Below are 22,734 nucleotides of genomic sequence, written 5' to 3'. Positions count from 1 at the left end.
CCACCAAGTGTTATGGCGAGTCATTCAGGGGGGAATTCCACTTGGCACATGTTCCATGGTAACTTTGGTTAATAGTTTGCACAGAAAATGACTGTTCACTTATTGTCCTATCTCCCAAGTTGTACCAGGGGTGGGGTAAGGAATGGTCGTCATGCTGCCATGCTGCTGCACCCCTTTCCCACACAAATGCTTCCCCATATGTCCTCCCTCCCCTGTTCCATTTAGAAGGCCAAATAAATGTGTGTCCTCCCCCTTTCAGTCAATAACTTCTGTCCACAGTGAGAGTGATGGAAGTGGATGCCAAGTAAATGCCTTTCCGTCATGATTGCATAAAACCTTGGGGTGGGGGGTGAACTATGTGGATAAATGGCGTGGATATCATTTTTTTCCATTTCAAATTTACCGATAAGATCATATGCATACACACACAATAAAACAACAACGAGGCAATACTAAATAAGGACAAACAGAATACATTGTCCTGTTTGTTTAGTCGTGTCCAACTCTTCGTGACCCCATGGACCAGAGCACGCCAGGCACTCCTGTCTTCCACTGCCTCCCGCAGTTTGGTCAAACTCATGCTGATAGCTTCGAGAACACGGTCCAGCCATCTCATCCTCTGTCGTCCCCTTCTCCTTGTGCCCTCCATCTTTCCCAACATCAGGGTCTTTTCCAGGGAGCCTTCTCTTCTCATGAGGTGGCCAAAGTATTGGAGCCTCAGCTTCAGGATCTGTCCTTCCAGTGAGCACTCAGGGCTGATTTCCTTAAGAATGGATCTGTTTGATCTTCTTGCAGTCCATGGGACTCTCAAGAGTCTCCAAATATTCCATTGCAAGGTATATTGTGATGTAAAACAACAAGCTGTTTCCCTTGAGCCCATTTGACAGATTTGGCTCTCCTTAAAGATTTCTTCTTTTGCTTAGAATTTAGTCCCAATTCTCTGCATTGCTGGTTGCTTTCAAACTATGTCCCTTGATAGTGACTTGTTGCTGACAAGCTGTACCCTTCTCTTTGTTGCAGGCAGTACATCCTGATCGTGCCTGCAGTAGTTCAGAGCAACACTACAAATGAGGCTTGCGTGCAACTCCTCAACCTCAATGAGACAGTCTCTGTGGATGTTGTGCTGGAGTACAACGTGGACCGCTTTCCCCTTTGGGAAGGGACTGTGGATGAAAAACACTTTTCCCAATGCATCAATTTTACGGTAAAGAACTCTTCATTTTTTCTTGCATCATCCTGCATTGCCAAACACGGAGAGAAAGGCCGGGGGAGGGAGTAGCATGTAAAAATGAAATAATAATCATATCTTGTAACTGTTTTTCACCCCATTTGGGATGAAAGTTGCTGCATATGAAGGTGATTGTTAAGGGTGGGTGGTGCTATCTCTTCTGCTGCTTAGTGCCCCCATATGTACATTTGTCCTAGTGGCAGAGACTAAGGCATGGGCATGGGCATAGCCAGAGGGGCAGCTGCCCCCAATCAATAAAAAGCAAAACAAATCTGAGGTTCTGCCGTCCCTAACAAAAGCCTGCCCCCCTTAACAAAAATCCCATGGCTACGCCCATGGGCAGGGCAAGATGTTTTGCAAGAAGTGAGTATGAGGAACTGAGGCAGGCAGAGGAGTGAGAGATGACATTCTAGGCCAGGAGTCTGCAACCTTTAAGACAAAAAGAGCCACTTGGACCTGTTTTCGAAGAAAAAAACAACTGGGAGCCGCAAAACCATTGCGACATTTAAAACAAATATATCTCCGGAGCCGCGATCTGACAGCGGGCGGGAAGGTGACGTCGGGACGGTGTGTGACTAACGCACGCACCGTCCCCACGTGACGTCACAGCCAGTACAGTGCCCGCCACAGTGAGGAGTGTCGGGGCGCACAATGCGCCTCCTCCCCTCGCTAGTATCCGCCCCGGAGCCGCGGCAAAGGTGTAAAAGAGCCACATGCGGCTCCGGAGCCGCGGGTTGCAGACCCCTGTTCTAGGCAGTGCCAGAATTATGTATAAGGTAAACAAGCTATAGCTTAGGGCCCCACTCTCTTGGGGTCCCCCCCAAAAAAAAATATTAAAGGGAAAAAACTGAATGTACTTTGATAAAATACATATTTTGTTATGTGCAAATGGCTTTAGATACCTATTAGGTCCATATAACATATATTCAACACAAAAAAACAGTGGCAGTCTGTTGTTGACAAAGGACAGCTAGACATATAAAGGGCCCCATTACCTTCAGTAGCTTAGGGCCTCATCAAACCTAAATCCGGCTCTGGTTCTAGGCCTAATAGAAGAAATAAAAACTGACAAATCGCTGGGTCTGGATGGCATTCACTGGAGAGTTCTCAAAGGACTCAGATGTGAAAATGCTGATCTTCTAACAAAAATATGTACCTTGCCCTCAGGTCAGCCTCCATATCTGAGGACTGATAAAACCTTTAATTTTTTTTAAGGGTTCCAGGGGTGATACTGGAGATTACAGGCTGGTTAGATTAACATCTGTCTTGGAAAAACTGGTGGAAAATATTGTGAAAGCTAACATAATCAAATATATAGAACAAGCCTCGCTAAAGCAGATCCAGCATGGCTTCTGCAAGGATAAGTCCCGTCTCCCTAACAGGAATTAAGGAGACAAGAGTTAGTTCTTTGTGAGAGTCAACAAGCAATATAGACTTTCAGAAAACTTTCAGAAAGGTTTCTCATCAAACACTCATAAGTAAACTTAGCAGTCATAGAATAAGAAGAAAGGGCTTCTTGTGGATCAGAAATTGGTTAAGTAGCAGGAAGCACAGAGTAGGAATAAATGGACAGTTCTCTGAAAGGAGAGCTGTAGAAAGTTTAGTTCTTCAAGAATCTGTATTCGGACCTTTGCTTTTTAACTTGTTAATGAACAATCTAGGGTTAGGAGTTCACTGTGAAGTTTGCTGATGATACTAAAGTTCGCTGATTATACTGTCCACATTTGCTGATGATACTAAATTGTTCAGGGTTGTTAAAACAAAAACAGATTGTGAAGAGATCCAAAAGGACCTCTCCAAACTCAGAGAATGGGTAGCAGAATGGCAAATGCAATTCAATGTAAACCAGCGTAAAGGGATATATTTCAGGGCAAAAAAAAAACCCTTAATTTCACATCTATGCTCATGGTCCATGGGGTCACAAAGAGTCGGACACGACTAAATGACTAAACAACAACAACATGCTCATGAGGTCTGAACTAGCAGTGACTGATCAGGAATGAGACCTTTGGAGGTCATAAAAGATAGCTCATTGAAGATGTTGACCCAGTGTGTAGCAGCTGTGAGGAAGGCAAAATCCATGCTAAACCTCCCAAATGATGCCATTATACAACACTATGGTGCAACTGTATTTCAAATAGTGTGTACAGTTCTGGTTGCCTCACCTCAAAAAGGAGATTATAGTGTTGGGAAAGATCCAGTATGAGGGGATGGAACAGCTCGTCTTTGAGGAAATGTTGCAGCGTTAGGGACTTTTTCGTTTAGAGAACAGGCAAGGAAGATGTGCCATGACAGAAGTGTGTAAAAATTAGTGTGGCATGGGAAAAGTGGGCAGTTTTTCTCCCTCTCTCATAACACTGGAACTTGTAGGTCTCTAAGGAAGCTGAGTGTTGGAAGATTCCATACAGACAAAATAAAGTATTTATTCATGTAGACCAGTGGTTCTCAACCTGTGGGTCCCCAGATGTTGTTGGACTACAACTCCCATCATCCCTGAGCTCTGGCCTTGCTAGCTAGGGGTGATGGGAATTGTAGTTCAACAACATCTGGGGACCCACAGGTTGAGAAAGGCTGATGAAAGGTTGAGAGGTTGAGAAACTATCACAGGAGGCAATTATGGCCACCAACATAAAAGGTAAAGGGACCCCTGACCATTAGATCCAGTCGTGGCCGACTCTGGGGTTGCGGTGCTCATCTCGCTTTATTGGCTGAAGGAGCCAGCATTGTCTGCAGACAGCTTCCGGGTCATGTGGCCAGCATGACTAAGCCGCTTCTGGCAAACCAGAGCAGCGCACGGAAACACCGTTTACCTTCCCACTGGAGCAGTACCTATTTATCTACTTGCACTTTGACGTGCTTTCGAACTGCTAGGTTGGCAGGAGCTGGGACAGAGCAACAGGAGCTCACGGGGATTCAAACCGGTGACCTTCTGATCGGCAAGTCCTAGGCTCTGTGGTTTAACCCACAGTGCCACCCACGTCCCTTTGGCCACCAGCATAGATGGCTTTAAAATCCAATTTTAAAAATTCATGGAGAATAATGCTACCAGTAGCTACTAGCTGTGTTTGCTATGTTCTGCACCCACAGTCCAGTTGCTGGAAACCACAGGAACATAGAATGCTTTTATCTTTGTGTCATGTTTGCAGAGTTCCCACAGGCATTTATTTGGCCACTGACAGAATAGGATTGTTAACAACTTTCGGAAACCCTAATACAAATAGGCCTATTAACCTGATGCAGAATCACTTCTTGTCTAAAGTGAAAAGATAAACGGATCAGCTTTTATTAACCCTTCCCTTCTTGACTATTTTCTCATACACAGGTTCCTCCTGCTGATTCTAATCCACTAGCTTACATAGTTTTTTCAGCTAAAGGCGCCTTGATCAGCTTCCATGAAAGGAGGTCTGTGGCTGTTCGAAACATAAGTACACTTGTCTTTGTACAGACAGATAAACCGGTCTACAAACCCGACCAGAAAGGTGAGTTCAGCATGCATTCTAAATCCCTGCAACTACCTCTCAGAGAACTGAAGAATTTCCTTCACTGAGCCAACAAGTTCCTTCACTGAGCCAACAATTTCCCCTAGAAAAATGGGAACACCCCATTTTTGGACAAAAGTGTCCCCTGTCCCATTTGGACTTCCAACAGGACACCTTCAGCTGGTCCCAAATGGCGGTTGTGTCGCCCCCTCCTTCCTTCCTTCCCTCTCACTGGGGCTCCCCCTTAGCCACCACCCACTAGTCTAGCATGGTGTGGGTCTGCTCCTGCTTGGCCATCTCTACCACACCGACCTGACGTCTCTTCCTCCCTCCTCCTCCTCCTCCACACTCAAGTCTCTTTTGACGCCAACATAGGCAAGAGGCTGGAGCTAGAGGTCAAGTCGCCCATGGGAGCTGGCTGTCTGCCCCTGGTCCCTGCCCATCTTACGTGAATTCAGGGGAACAGTGGGGCCAGGGGGGTGAGGGAGGTGGGAGGCCGAATGCGGGGAACCCCCTTCACAAAAGGGGGAAGGGTTTGGTGTCATGTGTGAGTGTGTGTGAGCCCCCCAATCCCCATCCCGACCTGTCCTTTATTCTGCCTGGCCAAAGCTGTCAATCCTACAGTCAGTTAAGTTTCAACAAGGCACAGGTCACCCTTCTGATTGGGATTTGGGGTTTGTACAGAGCAGATGTGTATGTCTGCAAAATGCACAATCACAATTTCTAAAGTGTCTGCATTTGTTGTCCCATCCCCCCCACCCCACCTTAGGTATGGTGCTTTGAGGTGCTAATACGGTTTAGCCATTTCCGACCTAGGGAAGAGGTGGTGTTGCGGGCTTCATGCCCCCACCACAAGTGCGGGGGCTGGCTCTCAGCCTCCATGCGATTAGGGGAATCCTCGGCCGCATCATCCCCTGGCCAGCCAATTGGCTGGCTCAGGGGGTGTGGCCTGTGCCATTTAATGCAGGCGCGCCCGGGGATCCCCCTCTTTGCAGCTCAGCTGCTCCGGTTTCCCGCCCGCCTGCCCTTCAAGGATTTCCTTCTGACCTTGTTACGGACTTCGGTTGTTTGCCTTTAAGGGGCCTGGTAGGAATTTCTTCCACTTGGCAAATTGGCACCAGCCACTTGGTTTTTCGCCTGCCAAGCAAATCGTCACAACTTCCTTGACATTGGTGGTTAGGCATTGGTATGGGTATTGTTATGTAGATGGAAGGGGGGAAGGAAGCGCCATCACCTCCCCCAAATATTGAAGGGTAGTCCGGTAAAGGATTCTGGGGGGCATGGCCCTGTCCGAAGCCTATGGAGGTGAAGGCCTAAGGTACGCCCCTGAGTGGTGACCCCGGGGAGTCCCTAGTTGATGTGCATCAGCAGGGCTCCCCCTGCTGGGGTTAACCCTTCCCGGTCTTCATGCAAACAGGCTGAAGCTGGATAGTCGGTTAGGACCAATGCCTAAGCCAATACTGCTCATCACCTGTAACCAATAAAGTTGTGGCCAATTTTAGCCCCTTAACCGAATATAACAGTGTCGTGTCTCTTTATTCCTACTGGGGGGAGACGGGAACTCGCCACGCAAATGATAGCATACACATAATATTAAACAGGATGGCTTTATGAGCTCAGTTGACAATTCTACATTTACTTTTGAGACTGGCAAATCCTGGATACTTTCAACTTAGTTAATTACCAAATAAAGTTCCAATAATCGCTAGAATGTTACATCACTCAAGGATGTAAACGTGAGCGAAAAGTCTGTAGATTTTGAACCAACCGTATTTTTAAAAAGAGTAAATGGGTTTATTTCCTCTCCCCCTTTTTTAGTGATGTTTAGAGTTGTTTCTATGGATAAAGATTTCATACCAGTGAACAAAATGGTGAGTGTAACTGGAACTCAAAAGGTTTCCAAGGAACTCTGATGTTTTAAAAATAAGAAATCGTTCTCTTGCCCTTCAAATGCAATGTTGACCTTTTTCTTTTTTTCTTTCTTTTCCAGTATCCTGCAATCTACATCCAAGTAAGAGCTACACCATGCTATTTAAAGCTTTTTGCCTGCTTCCTTGAGTCAAAGAACTGGCCTCTCAATTGCAGCAAATCCTAAGCACCAGGGCTTTATACTTACTGGCTAATGGGCAATAATGTTGAGCAGGAAACGTAACATAAAACATGTTTCTAGAGTTAAGTGGACTGACTCAACCTAAGCTCACTCCTTTTGCCTTTTCTTTTCTTTATTTTTTTTGAGGGCCCTTGTAGGTATTTTTGTGTTCAGGAAACTAATACAGTGATACCTCGGGTTACATACGCTTTAGGCTACATACGCTTCAGGTTACACACTCCACTAAGCCAGAAATAGTGCTTCAGGTTAAGAACTTTGCTTCAGGATAAGAACAGAAATTGTGCTCCGGTGGCGCGGCAGCAGCAGGAGGCCCCATTAGCTAAAGTGGTGCTTTAGGTTAAGAACAGTTTCAGGTTAAGAACGGACCTCCGGAACGAATTGAGTACTTAACCCGAGGTACCACTGTACTTCTGCAGAGGAATGATGGCCCCAGAGTGAATTTCCTTAGCTGGAACTGGGGGTGGGCTACTCTTAATTCTGGTTCATGTCACTTTCACATGTATTCAGAATTCTGATTCATGTCACCTTTGCATTTTTTATTTTTCACTGAACAGTAATAGTCACCCCAGGTGGCTAGAAATGCCAGCAAATATGACAGTCTGCCTTTAAATAAACAAACAAAAAAGCCCTGTGGTTCTTCTAGATAGTTAATTTGATCTATCTATTATGTAATTCACATTGACAATGCTAAAGGTACCTTTTCCCCACGTCTGAGGTGCATAAAGGCCAAACTAATCTTTACTAATCTAGTGCTAAAAGTATTAATATTGTTCTTTGTCCAGAATATACAGCTTCTATCTTTTTAAGGAAAGCTTGTCCTATATCCATCATCTCCAAATTTTTCTTCATAAAATGCCAAGAGATGTTATCAAATGCTTTTTCTGCATCAATAAATATTAATGCAGCTTGCTTATCATTCCTGGTCTTGATAGATTCTATTATATCAAGTATATTTCTCACATTATCTTTCATCTGTTGACCAGGAGGAAGCCCACTTGATCTTTGTGTATCTCCTCCATTAAAATTGCCTTCAACCTGTTTGCTAGAATACTGTCAAATAATTTGTAATCATTATTTAACCGCGATATTGGTCTATAATTTTTAACTTGTAATAAATCCGTATCTTGTTTTGGAATTAAAGTAATATATGCCTCCTTCCATGTCAGCAGAATCTTTCCTTTCATCAAAATATTATTCATAACATCTCTTAAATTACAGTATATTGAGCATATCCTTTGCAAAAATGGCCTTTACGCAGGCCATTCCAGGAAATGATGACTGGCTTGCTGAAAACCTTAAGCAACTTTTGATGGTATAGGCAGTTTGGTGCTCTGTCCGGCCTTGCAGTCCTTTATGATCTTTCACTGAAGATATCCAATGCTGATGGATTGCTAGCAAGGCATTCCAGTTGACAATGACTAAATGTTGATAAGGCATAGAGATTCATAAACTGAATCTCACTGACCCAACTCCATTAAAGCTGGTCTCATAGATTGAAGAAAATATTGTAGAAAATGGTATGGTTCATCTCTTGCTGCTTTCCCAGGATCCTCAAGGAAATCGGATTGCTCAGTGGCTGAATCAAACACCTTCCTTTGGCATCCTCCAATTAGAACTCGTAATAACTACAGGAGCATTGTTGGGATCCTACCAAATCGTTGTTGAGAATCCACCAAACTATAATACCCATCACTGGTTCACTATGGAAGAATATGGTGAGTACCACTGTGAAGCTTATCTGCTTTAGAAAACTGATTTTGTATTAGTGGCAGCATTTTGGCGCATGGATAAAATAACCTCCCCAAAACTTTCTATAGCTACTTTTTCATAGAACCTAAGTCTGTGAGCATCTGTTTTTTGAAGTTTGGCAGAGAAAATGGAAACATGTATACGAAAAAATGAGCAGCGTGTTTAGGTGATATGACTGGACCCCTAACAAGTTTCAGATGCGTCTATAAATGATAGGAGGAAGTCATTGAGCAGTAGACCAACTGCAAGGCCACTAGTAGCCTATTATATGGCTGTGCGTGAGATTTCTCCTGCCATCCCATAAGCAGATGAAAAAAGGAATAGCTCTGATCCCTCCATACCTTCATATAATACTTTTCTGTTCCAAAACCATGATTCCAAAATCATCAATCTTGTTTGTTTGTTTTTCATCATAATCTATTGGGGTTTTTTAATGTTGGTCAAGATACATTTTTAAGTCATTTGTATCCTTGTTTATTTTTGCCCTCCTAATAATTCCTCCTCATGTCTAAGCAGTTGTCTCAAAGAGACCACCTTCCTCGTTATGCCATATATCCAATCTGTTACTTTGCCTGACTAGACTTTCTTAATCACATTTGTTATATATTTTTTTCAGTGTTGCCAAAGTTCAAGATGGACATCAAAACACCAGACAGGATCTCTGCTTTCGATGAAGAATTCCAAGTATACGTCAGTGCTCAGTAAGTTTATGAGGTAGAGCAAATGTATGTGGAAATTTGCATTTCAGCATCTTGAAATTGGGAGGGGGAAAGGATACTATTTTGTCCCACAATCCCAATGGAAGCAGGTAGTTGGAACTGAGGCTGAGCTGTATCAACTTGTCCAGGGCTGATCCTGATTTCTGCCTTGACTGGAGTCTAAGGGGAACTTTGGGCACTGGCTAGGGAAGAAGCATTTTCAAAGTGGGGAATCAGGGTTCTGTTATATTCCACCTTGCTCTGAAAGGTACCACATACTGGCCACAACAGAGACTTTGGGCTCATCCAGGCTTACTTTTGCCCTGCAGCTTCCCCCAAGAAAATCCAATATTTACTGCTGATGGGTTTTGCCTGGGTTGACATCTGCTGTGAATTATCGCTCAAGAGTGGGGTTTCCTGGGGAAAGCACTGGGGCAAGGATAAAACCGCTCAGACTCTTGCCTAGAAAGCATGAGACAAGCGGAAAACCATCAGCACAAGACAAGCACATGTCTGGATGAGCCCTTGGAGAATGTGAGGTAATCTCCTACGGCAGCACTGAGATGTTTCTGGGCAATACTAGGTCCCCGCCCCCCATTCACACACACACAAAATACACATGTTTCTCAAAGCAAAGAAGCCATATTTGCAAATGTCTGGAATGCATTGTGGAATTCCGAGTCTTGTTGGTATGAAATCCAGTTATTCCAAACGGCTCCCTGTCAAATGTAGGCTTGCCTGAAGTCAGTCACTTAACCTGAGACTTGCAGCACGATCTGAATTTTTCTTTCTCTCAACTGATATAATTTATGTTTTGTCCTGTTAGCTATACATTTGGCCAACCTGTTCAAGGGACAGTCCAGATCAGAGTGTGCAGACATCGCTATTACGATCCAAGATGTAATCGAGATTCCAATGGGATTTGTGAAGCTGTTAGTGCTCAGGTAACAGGAAAATCGGTCCTCTGGGCCACTGTAGAATGTTTTCAGGCAAAAACCCAAACCAGGCTGCTTTTGAAATTTTACCAGGGTATATTTGGAGACACTTAGAAAGAACTGAATGTTTTCTCCTACTTTATTCATTAGGGTTGCATGTTATGGGCTGCATGGTTCATCAGAAATGCTATTCGCCACCTGCTCCAAACTTGTGTAGTGTTGTTACTGACTTTTTTGCAGATAGATGCTGTGGGAGTATTATTTAAACACAGAGACGGTATCAGAAAGTGTGTAGTTCCTCATGCTTCCCTGAGTGTGTTGGCCGAATGAAGCCCACAGTGCGACAGGACTGAACTGTTAGTTGTTTAGCCCAAGTAGACTCATCATGGAATACCAGTCTTGTCACACAGCTTGATGGCCAGCTTCAGGGTATGCAAAAATGGGATTGACTAGCAAACTTTAGGCCCATTATTTGATGAGAGTCTCAGCCAGGGCCAGCCTGCTTATGAGGTGGACTGAGGAAGCCGCCTCAGGCAGCAGAATCCCAAGGGGTGGCACACTTACGGGAGCTACCGCCAGAGAAGCAAGGAGAAGATGTGCTGGCTTCTGGTGAGATCTCACAAATTCTTGCTGCTGTTGCTACTTCTCCTATGGCAAGGGGTGTCTGCCTGCCTGCCTGCCTGCTGCCACAGCCGCAGCAGCTGAAGAAGCAATGAGAAGTGGTTGCAGCTTCCTGGTTCTGGTGAGATCTTGTGGAGCTCCTGCCAGATTTCACTATGTGCTGGACCCGGGGGTTAACCAGAGCAATGCGGTCCAGGTCCGGTCCTGAATCCAAGGATTGTGCGAGGAGTCTGTCACAACGGGTGCCACCACTTAGTTGCATCAGTCCAAGTGCTAAGCACTGTTTCTAAACATTTTGCACCTGTATTTTCCTGTCCCACACCCAGGACACAAGGTAGGAAACCAGGCTAGGTCAGGAGCAGGCTCTCAGGGAGGTTCTAGCAAACAGCAATGTTGCTTCTGCAACCTGGGGTGGCGTCCGACAGCCTTTTATCTTTGTCGGGGTAACGGCTGGTCCTGATCCCCTGGTGACTCACCTCCCTGTCTTGCCCAAAGGTGAGCACTCCTCCTGCAAGTATTCAGGTCTCTCCTTCTCTCAGACCTTACTCTCTGCAGCTCGGGAGATGTCGGTGGGTTACTAGACCCAGGGGCCGCCTCAGCCTCTCCTGATCCAACTGGTGGTGGAGCAGCTGTAAGTGATGGCCCAGCTGAAGGCAACGAGGTACTCCCCACATCTGGAGCTAGGGCAGGCTCCGGCCCCTGACTCGGCCCAGCTGGTGCTTGTTGCAGTCTAGTGTGTAGACTGGGGCTCTTCAGAATCAGGCCCCAGACTAGGTTCGGCTACTGCCTGAGGCAAAGGATCTGGTGCAGACTGAGACTCCACTGGTTCCGAGCCCGAGTCTGAGTCCCAGGCCATCAGACACTAGAAGCCAGAAGCTACAGCCACACAAGCCAGTGAGGTGCGGGCAGCGTGGTGACAGCACTTCCCTGTTTCACTTAGGCAGCAAAATGGGTCAGGCTGCCTCCATTTCCTGCATGTTGCGTTGGACAATGTGCCCTTGTCTGACTATAGATATATTTTGTTTTGGTACTGCTTTAAAAAACTGGTTCGGTAGTGTGCTTGTCCTGATAAAGTTTGAAGAAAATGTTCAGCCCTATATTGTATACATTCAGGCTGCAGTCCTATAACTTGCTTGTCTTGGCACAAGTATTGTTGAATTGAGTAGGGCCAATGAAAATAGGGACATCTTAAGGAAAAGCAGGACATTCCAGGATCAAATCTTCTGTAAATCTGGGACAGTTCCTGGAAAATGAGGACACTGGTGCAAGCATTGCAGCTTCCTGAACAGAACAACCCCTCTCTCCTCCCCTCCCCTAGGGAAGAGCTGGGGGAAGCCTCGTTGTGCAAGTAGCAATCTGCTGACATGGGTCATTAGGAGAAACCCGTCCCAAGGACTTAGAGTGAATCATCCCAAGAAACAAAGGGTTTCAGTTTGCTCATGACTTGTCCTATCTTTCCCTTTGAAACAGCCACTAATGCCCTCTGACAGAGGTGGGCGGTATTTAAGCCTGTAAGCCTGATTCTTATAGATAAAGCCAAGGAATAATCTTCCTGGGCTGTGTAAAGAACAGTCAGTACTGTTTTACACTAAAGAATTTGGGATCCATTGTAACTGGAGGAAGGGACTTTCCCAACACTGAAAAGGAATTTGTTTCTTTACAGGTGATAATTCTTTCTCAATTGCTGTGCAACTTACCATTCATTAGTCCCCAATTTGATATTGTTTATGTTTGGGCTTGGTACAGAAATGTATTGCTTCTCCTTCTATTATGTGGTTGTTTGGTCCATTTACAAGTCATTACTTCTGTTCCGTTTCCCCACTCCCTCTCATACATGTGTTCGTAGCAACTTAGACTTTTTCATACTTCCAGTGAGCAGCCACTGATCACAGAAGCCTATACTGAAATAGTTCTAATTCTTCAGCATACTTTTTGATTGTTTTGCTGCAGCAGACTAACATGACAACCCCAGTGAAGTTCCACATACCTTCCACACCTTGATCATAATTTTCTTTCCCTTTTCAGCTGGACAAAGATGGCAGCGTTTCCAAAACAATCAGCACCAAAGCATTCCGCCTTTACGCAAACATGCATACGCAGCGTTATTTTTATGTGTCGCTCCACGCAGAGGCAGTCGTCACAGAGAAGGGAACAGGTAACCATTTTATAATGGGGCACAACAGAATAGGGAGGGGGATCTTTGAAAATCTTGCTCTGAGAATTGGCCTCTCTGGGCACCATATTCAGCACCTGAATACTCCAGATATCTATATAATCTAGCTTGTTTTACAGGTTCTTTTATGCATTTATGTATCTGACAGGCATCCAGATTTCAAAGTCTAACTACATCTCTGTCTATCAAGCAAGAAAAACCATCACATTGGAGAATGTAGATCCATATTATAGAAGAGGGATCCCTTTGACTGGACAGGTAGGACAATGGGGATGATCTCTGTGAGGAACAAAATTCTAAAATGTGTATTTTAAGGGGGGGACAAATTATGTGGGGTTGTTCTTAAGGAGCAGATTAATGCAAAAACAAGATGGAATGGAAAGAGACGTGGACGAGAAACAGACTAATAGTTCCATCCCTGGCTGTCTGCCACAACGGGTGCCACCACTTAGTTGCATCAGTCCAAGTGCTAAGCACTGTTCCTAAACATTTCGCACCTGTGTTTTCCTGTCCCACACGCAGATGAAGGTCAATGACGAGGATGGAGCACCACTGCCAAACGGACTTATTTTTCTAGAGTTTGATGGCGAGGTTGTGGCCAACTACACTACAGACAACAATGGCACTGCCCAGTTTTCCATACCAACTTCTCACCTTTTTGAACCTCGCTACAAATTGAGAGTAAGTCGCTGAAAACTGAAGTGGGTGGTGGTGGTTGATATGACCAAGTGGGAAACTGCCCTTTGCTGATAGCTCAGGTGGGTCAAGCCCTCATAACCTACAGATTCCTCTTTTTTTAAAATAATTTTTATTGATTTTAACATATATGGTAAATTATAAAATGTACCACAAAACTTATCACTTATACAATCTTTTTAGACTCCCATCAGCACCTCTGGTGATCCACCGTTTTAACCACCCCTTATGCATTTCTTAACTTTATATTGCCTTTACATCTCTTAACAAATCTTCCTTCCCCTTCTCCATTTTTGCAATACTTCCAGTAATACTCCTCACAAAACTTCTTGCAAACCTACAAACGTCATCTGATCTTCACAAACACTTTTCAAATAGTCTGTAAATTTACTCCAGTCTTCCGTGAATTCTGGTCCCGCCAGTTTCAAATCCTTCCTGTTAGTTTATCTAGTTCTGCATAGTCCATTAACTTCATCCTCCATTCTTCGATCGTTGGTAATTCTTCTTGCTTCCATTTCTGGGCCAGTAATATTCTTGCTGCTGTTATTGCATATAAAAAGTGCTTGCATTCCTTTCTATTTATATCACTCCCCACAATGCCCAGTAAAAATGCTTCTGGTTTCTTTATAAATGTATATTTCAACATTTTTTTCATCTCATTATATATCCCAGAAGCATTTCACCTTTTTACATTCCCACCACATGTGATAAAATGTTCCCTCCTTTTCTTTATAACCTACTGATTCCTCACCCTTCCTTTACCACCCACCAGAGACATGCATTACAGCCCAATCTGTGGAGTCATCCAGGGGAATGATCAAACAACTCCTTTTGGGAAACCCTTCCAGAGGCATCACCCTTCTGTGGAATGTTCTATTTCTGGTACATTTTACTTCCTTTTGCACCTTTCTCTCCTCAGGCTATCTATGAACCAGATCAGTGCACTGAGTATGGCTGGCTGGAAACCTACAAGCCAGAAGCAGTTCATTACGTCCAGCGCTATTTCTCCCGGACCAACAGCTTTGTGAAGATAGAACCGGTGCTGCGTGAACTGCCGTGTGACAAACAGGAAGCAATCTCTGTGCACTACATCCTGAACAAAGTTCAAAATGAGGAATTGCCCTCCAACGTTCACTTCTACTATCTAGTAAGTGCAGAAAGGCCGAGTGGCTTTGCCATGACCTTCCTCTTAGCTTTTAACCCTCACTGGAGGTTGAATGAGTATGGAACCACCTGCAACGCCTCTGTCCACGTGGTGGGAGTTGAAAAATGAGCACCATCACATCACTAATCTGATTTCTATTCTTAAGTGCTTAAATGCCTCCCAGTGGAGTACAAAGAAAAAATAAGCAGGTTCCGGACAAAATGCCCTACAAATATGCTTGACCCATACCCTGTAGTGGAGCCATGACAGAAATAATAATAAATAAATAAATAACAACAACAACACAGTCATACCTTGGGTTACAGCTGCTTCAGGTTGCGTTTTTTCGGGTTATGGACCGTTGAAACCCGGAAGTACTGGAACGGGTTACTTCCAGGTTTTGGCGTCATGCATGCACAGAAGCGCTAAATTCTGCTTTGCTCATGTGCAGAAGCGCCGAATCGCAACCCGCACATGCACAGATGCAGGTGGCAAATGCTGCGGGTTGTGAACGTGTATCCCGCACAGATCATGTTCGCAATCCAAGTGTCCACTGTAATAATAATATATTATTATTATTTATACCCCACCCATCTGGCTGGGTTCCCCCAGGCACTCTGGGCGGCTTCCAACAGGCTATTAAAAATACGAAAAAACTTCAAACATTAAAAACTTCCCTAAACAGGGCTGCCTTCAGATGTCTTCTAAAAGTCAGGTAGTTGTTTATTTCCTTGACATCTGATGGGAGGGCGTTCCACAGGGCGGTGCCACTACCGAGAAGACCCTCTGCCTGGTTCCCTGTAACCTCACTTCTCCTAGTGAGGGAATCACCAGAAGGCCCTCAGAGCTGGATCTCAGTGTTTCTAGCAAAATTATTTATGCCTTGATTTCTTTTTTTGCGTACAGATTATGACGAATGGTAGAATTGTTGATGGAGGTGAACACCTAGTCAGCATTAAGGGTAAGTGGTCCAATTCTGCTCATTGATTGTGGAGAAATGAAGGTATTTGGCAGTCATGGAGAAACAATCAGCAGACCTGTAGAATGATTCCTAGCATGACTTTTCTCTTAAAAAGGAATTCCATTTATAAATCTTAGGTTAAGTCACAGGCTGGATCTACACAGATATAAAAAAACGCTATGGAAAAAACGCTATAAATATATATATATATATATTTTCATATAGATGTTTATTGATTTTCCAGAAAAAGAGAAAAAATTATACAAAACACAAAACAAAACAAAAACAAAAGCACAAAACAAACAAACAAACAAAAAAGAATACATACATTAAAGGAATTTTCACCCGAAACTTTACGTTGTCGCCTCTTTCTAGACTTCCTTCAACTTGTCCGCAAATCTTTCGTAATAATAATTAAGATTACACATTTCCTAACTTATATTGTCGTTATACATTTCTCCTCTTCTATTTTCTTTAAACAATAACTCTTGGTCTTTCACAGTGCTTCTCTAAATCCCATTAGCGTTGTTTGTCCCTCACTAATATGTTCTAGATAGTCTACAAATTTTCCCCATTCCTTGATAAACTTTTGGTCTCTTAAATGTCTAATCTTCCCTGTCAATCTGTCCAGCTCCGTATAGTCTAATAACCTTAATCTCCACTCCTCCATCGTTGGCATTTCCTGCTTTTTCCACTTCTGGGCGAATATTATCCTTGCTGCTGTAACTGTGTAGTATACAAATTTATGGTCTTTCTTTTTTATTTCATTCCCTAATATCCCTAACAGAAAGATTTCTGGTTTTTTTGTAAACGTGTACTTTAAAACCTTCTTTAATTCAATATATATTTTTCCCCAAAATTCTCTCACTTTCCCGCACTCCCACCACATGTGGTAAAAGGAGCCCTCCTTCTCTTTACACTTCCAGCATTTACTGCAGACCTTATACATTTTTGATAGTTTCACAGGTGTTATGTACCACCTGTAGAACATCTTCATGACATTCTCCTTTACCGTTATACACGCCGTAAAATCAAGACCGTCCTTCCATAGTTTATCCCAGTCCTCAAATTGTATACTATGACCCACATCTCTAGCCCAGCGAATCATTACTGATTTGACTTCCTCATCCCCTAGGTTCCAATCTAACAGCATCTTATACATTTTAGATATTGTTTTCACATCGTTATTTATAATTTCCGCCTGGAATTTTGAATCTTTATCTGCATACCCTCTATCTTTAATATCTTTTCTAGACATTTCTTTAACTTGGAAGTGGTGTAGCCAATCATATACATGCTCCTTGACTTGCTCATATGGCTTTAATTTCCATTTCCCATCTTCTTTAATTGATAGTTGACCATATGTTGCCCAGTTACTTCTCATATTGATTTTTTTCAGACTTATCACTTCGAGAGGTGAGAGCCAGTGTGGGACTTTGGGTTCTAATAGGTTTTTATACCTTTCCCATGTTTCAATAAGTGGGCCTCTAAAAATGTGGTTTTCGAATCCCTTATGTACTTTCCTTTTCTCATACCATAGGTAGGCATGCCAGCCGAACCTATTGTCGAAGCCCTCTAAATCGAGCAGCTCCTTATTCACCAAATTAACCCAGTCTTTTATCCAGCAAAGGCATGATGCCTCATAATATAATCTCAGATCTGGCAGGGCAAAGCCTCCCCTTTCCCTTGTATCTGTTAACAGTTTATATTGTATCCGAGGTTTTTTGCCCTGCCAGATAAATCTTGAAAGCACTCTTTGCCATTCTTTAAACATTCGGCTCCCCTTAATTATAGGAATAGTCTGGAATAGGAATAGTACCCTCGGTAATACATTCATCTTAATGGTATTGATCCTTCCCCCAGAATGACAATTTCAATCCTCCCCACACTTCCAGGTCCTTTCTTATTTCCCTCCACACCGGCTCATAATTATTTTTAAATAAATCTATATTTTTGGGTGTTAACCAAATCCCAAGATATTTCACTTTTTTAACCACCTCTATCTGTGACTGATGTTGAATTATTTCTATTACACTTTGATCCACATTTTTGACTATCATTTTCGTTTTCCTCTTATTTAATTTAAAGCCTGCCATTTCCCCAAACTGGTCTATTTCCTTTAAAATTTCTTCTATTGTAGTTGTTGGATCTTCAGTCATTATTACTAAGTCATCTGCGAATGCTTTGGTCTTATACACATTTTTTCCAATTGTTACTCCTTTAATTTTTTTGTTTTGCCTAATTGAATTCAGAAGCACTTCTAATACTATTATAAATAGTAGCGGGGAGAGTGGGCATCCCTGTCTTGTTCCTTTCTGTATCTTTATTTCTTCTGTCACGATGTTATTTATAATCAATTTGGCTTTTTGCTCTGTATATATTGCTTTTACCCCGTTGAAAAAATCTTTGCCCACTTCCATATGTTCCAGATTTTTCAGCATGAAGTCCCATACCACTCTGCGTCCACAAACATCATTATAGCTTGCTTATCAATCCTGACTGATAGAAATTCTAACATATTAATTATGTTTCTTATGTTGTCCCTCATGTGCCTGCCTGGAAGAAAACCGGCCTGATCTTTGTGGATAGTTTCTAATAGCAGAGACTTCAATCTTCTCGCAAGGATTCCTGCAAAGATTTTATAGTCCGTATTTAGCAACGAGATCGGTCTATAGTGTTTGACTTGGGTTAAATCTGCATCTTGTTTGGGGATAAAGGTGATAAATGCTTCTTTCCAGGTCTCTGGGATTTCTCCTTTTCTTAAGATATTATTCATAGTCTCCTTCAGGGGATTCGCCAAAATAGATTTCATCTCTTTATAGTAACCTGCCGTGAATCCATCAGGCCCCGGAGCCTTTCCCCTCTTTAAATCTTTAATTACTTCCTCTATCTCCTCTATTTCAATTGGGTTGTTCAATCGTTGTTTCTTGTCTGTTGGGATTTTCTGCACCTTTTTATCTTTCAAAAATCTCTCTATCCTCCTTAAGTTATTTCTCTCTTTATTTTTATAAAGGCTTCTATAATAGTCCAGAAACTCCTTCCTGATTCCTTTTGGGTCGGTTACTTCTTCTCCCTCTACTATGATTCTATTTATTGTACCCTGTTCTTTCCTTTTTTTGATTTGCCATGCAAGCCACTTGCCTGATTTATTTGAAAATTCAAAGTTCTTTTGTCTTAATTTTTTTATATTCCACTCTACCTCTCTATTTATTATTATGGCAAATTGGGCTTGCAGCATTTTAATGTTTTCTTTTATTTTCTGGCAATTAGGTTTCCGGATTAGTTTTTGTTCATTGTCCATTATCTGCCTTAGAATTTTTTCTTTTCCTTTCTCTCTGTTCTTATTTTTGATCGCATTCTGTTGAATGAAATATCCTCTTATTACTGCTTTGCTTGCGTCCCAAACTACGTTGATATTTGTGCCTTTATCACAGTTATCCGCAAAGTAATCTGTTAACTTCTTTTGTGCATTTTCTACAATTTTCTGATCATCTAAGAGGTACTTCTTTAGTCTCCATCTGAAAGTTCTTCTCTCAAGACTCTCCAGTTCGAGTTCTATCGGACTGTGATCAGAAATTACTCTCGGTCTTATTTCTATTTGTTTAACTCTTGGGCACAATTCACTCGAGATCCAGACCTGATCTATCCGTGACATCGACTGATGTGGCTCAGAGTGAAAGGTGTACTGTTTGTCCAATGGGTGTCTGAGACGCCAGATGTCTATCAAATTACAGTTTTTGACCATTGAAAAGAAAGATTTTGGTAGTTTCCCTTCTTTACTTACTCCTTCCCTAAGTCTATCCACTTCTAAGGAGACCACGCCGTTCATGTCACCCATTAAGATGATTTTTTGATCCATATATTCTAATAGTTTCCCTTCTAAATTTTTGAAAAAGTCAGTCTTATTGCCATTTGGTGCATAGATCCCGATCACAACCAAATTCTCTCCTTGCCAGTTAAGTCGAACCGCTACCATCCTCCCCTCTTCATCTTTAAATATTTGTTTGGCTTCAATCTTATTTTTAACGTACAACACCACCCCTCTTTTCTTTTCTTTGTCTGAAGATTCAAATTCATTTCCCAGTCTTTTATTAATTAGCAGTTTTTTATGTCTTTTAGCAACGTGCGTTTCTTGAAGACAAATGATATCCAGATTTTTCTTTTTCAAAAATTGTTCAATTTTATTCCTCTTTTTTTTCTCGTTCATTCCATTAATATTCCAGTTCAAAATTTTTAACCCCATGATGCCTGACATTCACCTAAGTTTGTTTTTTTTCTCTTTCCCTTTCTTTCTTTCTTTCTTTCTTTCTTTCTTTCTTTCTTTCTTTCTTTTCTCTTTTTTCCTTTCCCTTATAAATTCGCTGAGTCTTCTTCTTCCCCTTCTTCCTCTTCGTCTGATCTACTTCCGCTCGCTTCCTCTTCCTCCTCTGTTCTTAAGTCTCTTGGTGATCCTCCCTCTGCTCCTTTTGCTCCGCTCTCTTCTGATCTCAACTCCTTATATTTCCTCAAGAATTTCCCAGTTTCTTCTAGGTTTGATAACCTATGTCTCTTACCTCTATACTCAAATGATAACCCTTCAGGGAACTCCCATCTAAATTCAATTTTATTCTTCTTCAATGTCTGTGCTAGTGGTTTATAGGAATCTCTTCGTTTAAGTAATCTAATTGGGATATCTTTAAAGATGATTATGTAATTTCCCTCTATGTTCAACCTCTTTTCCCTGTTCTTTTGTAAAATCCTGTTTCTCATTTCTTTGTCCCTAAATGTAATCAGACAATCACCTGTGAATTTTTTTACTTTTGTTGTTTTTATACGCATTCTGAATGCATTCTGCACATTTTTGGCTATTTCCTCTGCTGGTAAGTCCAGCCATTCCGCCAATTCTTTTATCAGTCTTTCCTTAATATTTTCACCTTGTATCTCCGGAACGGCTCTCAATCTAAGCTTCACCTCCCTCTGTCGCAGTTCATTCATTGCTATAACATCCTTTATCTCCTCCTGTGCTCTATTTAAATCCAACATTTCTACTTTGATCTTTTCCTTATCCCGTTTGATATCCTTTAATTCCAATCTTGTCTTCTTTATTCCTTCCTCTACATTTTGCGTTCTCCTAAATACTTCTTTTATCTGGCCTTTAAGTTCACTGACTGTTTCGTCCATTTTTTTATCCATATTTCCAATTTTATTATCCACTTGTTCTAATTTGTGTTCTAGATTATTTTGACTCTGTTTAATTTCCACTAGCATCTTCACAATATCTGCCTTAGAATCTATCTCTTGTTTAGACCCCCTCCTTTCACTAGGGGTCCCCCCGTTCGTTCCTTTCTTCGCTGTATGTGACATCTTATATTCTTATATTTTCCCCGTTCCCCCGTTCCCTTATGACTCCCTTCGCCTATGCCCCCCCCCAAAATTCCCTTTTTACTATTGGTACTAAACAGAATTTGCTATTTCCCACATAGATATATACCATTCATTCAATATGCAGCTCTTATTGTGGGACCTTCTTGCCTCCACTCAGGCTACTCCACGTGTCCAAGTAGGCACACAGGAAAAGTTGGTGAGGAGAAGAGTAGGGCGAGGTAAAGGGAAAAAAATAAAGGGGGAGAGGACAAAAGGGCAGTTAGAGATCAGGTAGTCTTAGTCCCGCCACTAGAGGTCTCCCAGTCTCTTCAAAATAACACTGTTTCCAGGGGTATAGCGATATCCTATTTCTCCGACGTTCAGTCACTCATACAAATCAAAGATCCCGAAGAGCAAATAGGGGGAGAGACAGTACTTGCAGGAAACCCAAAGTATATATGCTTTCCCACAACAAAAATAGTTGTAGTTATTCTCTTTTTCTTTCTCCTTAAGCTTTTCTCAGTCCACCACACTCAGGGGTTTTTAATGGCGATGGAGCCTTCTCTTCCGGTTTCGCTTCGCTTTGCGTTTTAAAGACAAAAATGGAAAAGTGCCCCTTCCATCTATTCAAACCCTCCGTTTCCTCAAGGACTTTCAACTCCAACAGTTTGTCCCTGGTCTCCCTTTTCTTCCCGCAAGTCTCTTGGTATTAAGTTTCTACGTAAAAGTTACTTTTAAGAAGAAGAAAAATAAGGAGAAAACAAAGTATCCACTAAGGCAACTCACTTTCACTTTTCCCAGCACTGGAGTCGCGTTGCGTCAAGATTGATTTCGGCTTCAAGCTGAACCTTTTTACATCTTAATGTTGCTTCCAGACTTCCTTGTTGTTATTCCCGGAAAGTTTTGATATATTTTGAAGCCGGGGTCCTTTAGTTTAGGAGCGTAGCGCTTTCTCAACAAGCTCGGGGCTTCGCTACCTGGAGGTCGGCAATGGCTTCCCTCGACCCGCTGAACAACGCCGCCGCACTCTTCACTTCGTTTGAAGTTACCTGACGGCCGGGTTGGTCGCTTCTGGTCACAGTGGGAACCAGACCCTCTGGACACCCTCCAGAAATGTTTCGGGGGGCCTCCGCGCCCTGAAGCTCCCCCTAACCTCCAAAATAGCCCAGGGTTTCCCTCACGGTAAAACCCCCGCTTGTAACGAGATCGCGCTGCACCGGAAGTCCCTCAAAACGCTATAAAAATATACAACTCCCACTGTAATTTTCCATTGACTTTGGATTGCTGTTCTACAGCGCCATCTGGTGTTATATTTTTAGAATGCATTTTAACGTTATAAATTGACCAGTGTAGCTGAGTCCACAGAGTGACTGATTGTCACTTAGTCCAGCGGATATAATAATGATTTGATTCAGCATGGATTTGGATGTTCTTCTTTGATTGAACCATCGGAGGAATTTCAAGGAAAATATAGAGTTACAGTAAACTAGTAACACTTCTTCTCCACATCCCTAGCTGTCAAGGACCTGAATTAATTCTTGATCAGCTTTTCTGTTGTGTGTAAACCAGCAAGGGGAGCTTTGCTAGAGGGCAAAGT

The 22,734-nt window shown here is 42.6% G+C and overlaps 1 protein-coding gene across 2 annotated transcripts in view; it reads left to right on the top strand.

Annotated features, from left to right (window-relative positions):
* The window catches only part of LOC309521749 (ovostatin-like), a 54,210-nt gene that overhangs the window by 2,738 nt on the left and 28,738 nt on the right, over positions 1-22,734 (top strand). For both annotated transcript variants that reach the window (XM_082204562.1, XM_082204561.1), the window contains exons 2-13: positions 1,021-1,204; positions 4,551-4,707; positions 6,526-6,578; positions 6,698-6,718; positions 8,364-8,532; positions 9,183-9,267; positions 10,091-10,208; positions 12,846-12,975; positions 13,142-13,251; positions 13,516-13,674; positions 14,609-14,836; positions 15,740-15,794. In XM_082204562.1, the coding sequence (XP_082060688.1) occupies positions 1,021-1,204; positions 4,551-4,707; positions 6,526-6,578; positions 6,698-6,718; positions 8,364-8,532; positions 9,183-9,267; positions 10,091-10,208; positions 12,846-12,975; positions 13,142-13,251; positions 13,516-13,674; positions 14,609-14,836; positions 15,740-15,794 (1,469 nt within the window). The remainder of the gene's footprint in view (positions 1-1,020; positions 1,205-4,550; positions 4,708-6,525; positions 6,579-6,697; positions 6,719-8,363; positions 8,533-9,182; positions 9,268-10,090; positions 10,209-12,845; positions 12,976-13,141; positions 13,252-13,515; positions 13,675-14,608; positions 14,837-15,739; positions 15,795-22,734) is intronic.

The sequence above is a fragment of the Podarcis vaucheri genome (genome assembly GCF_965113315.1).
Source record: "Podarcis vaucheri genome assembly, chromosome: 17".
NCBI classification, from domain to species: domain Eukaryota; kingdom Metazoa; phylum Chordata; class Lepidosauria; order Squamata; family Lacertidae; genus Podarcis; species Podarcis vaucheri.
Note: the sequence above shows the minus strand (reverse complement) of the source record. Positions and strands in the feature narration are given on the sequence as shown.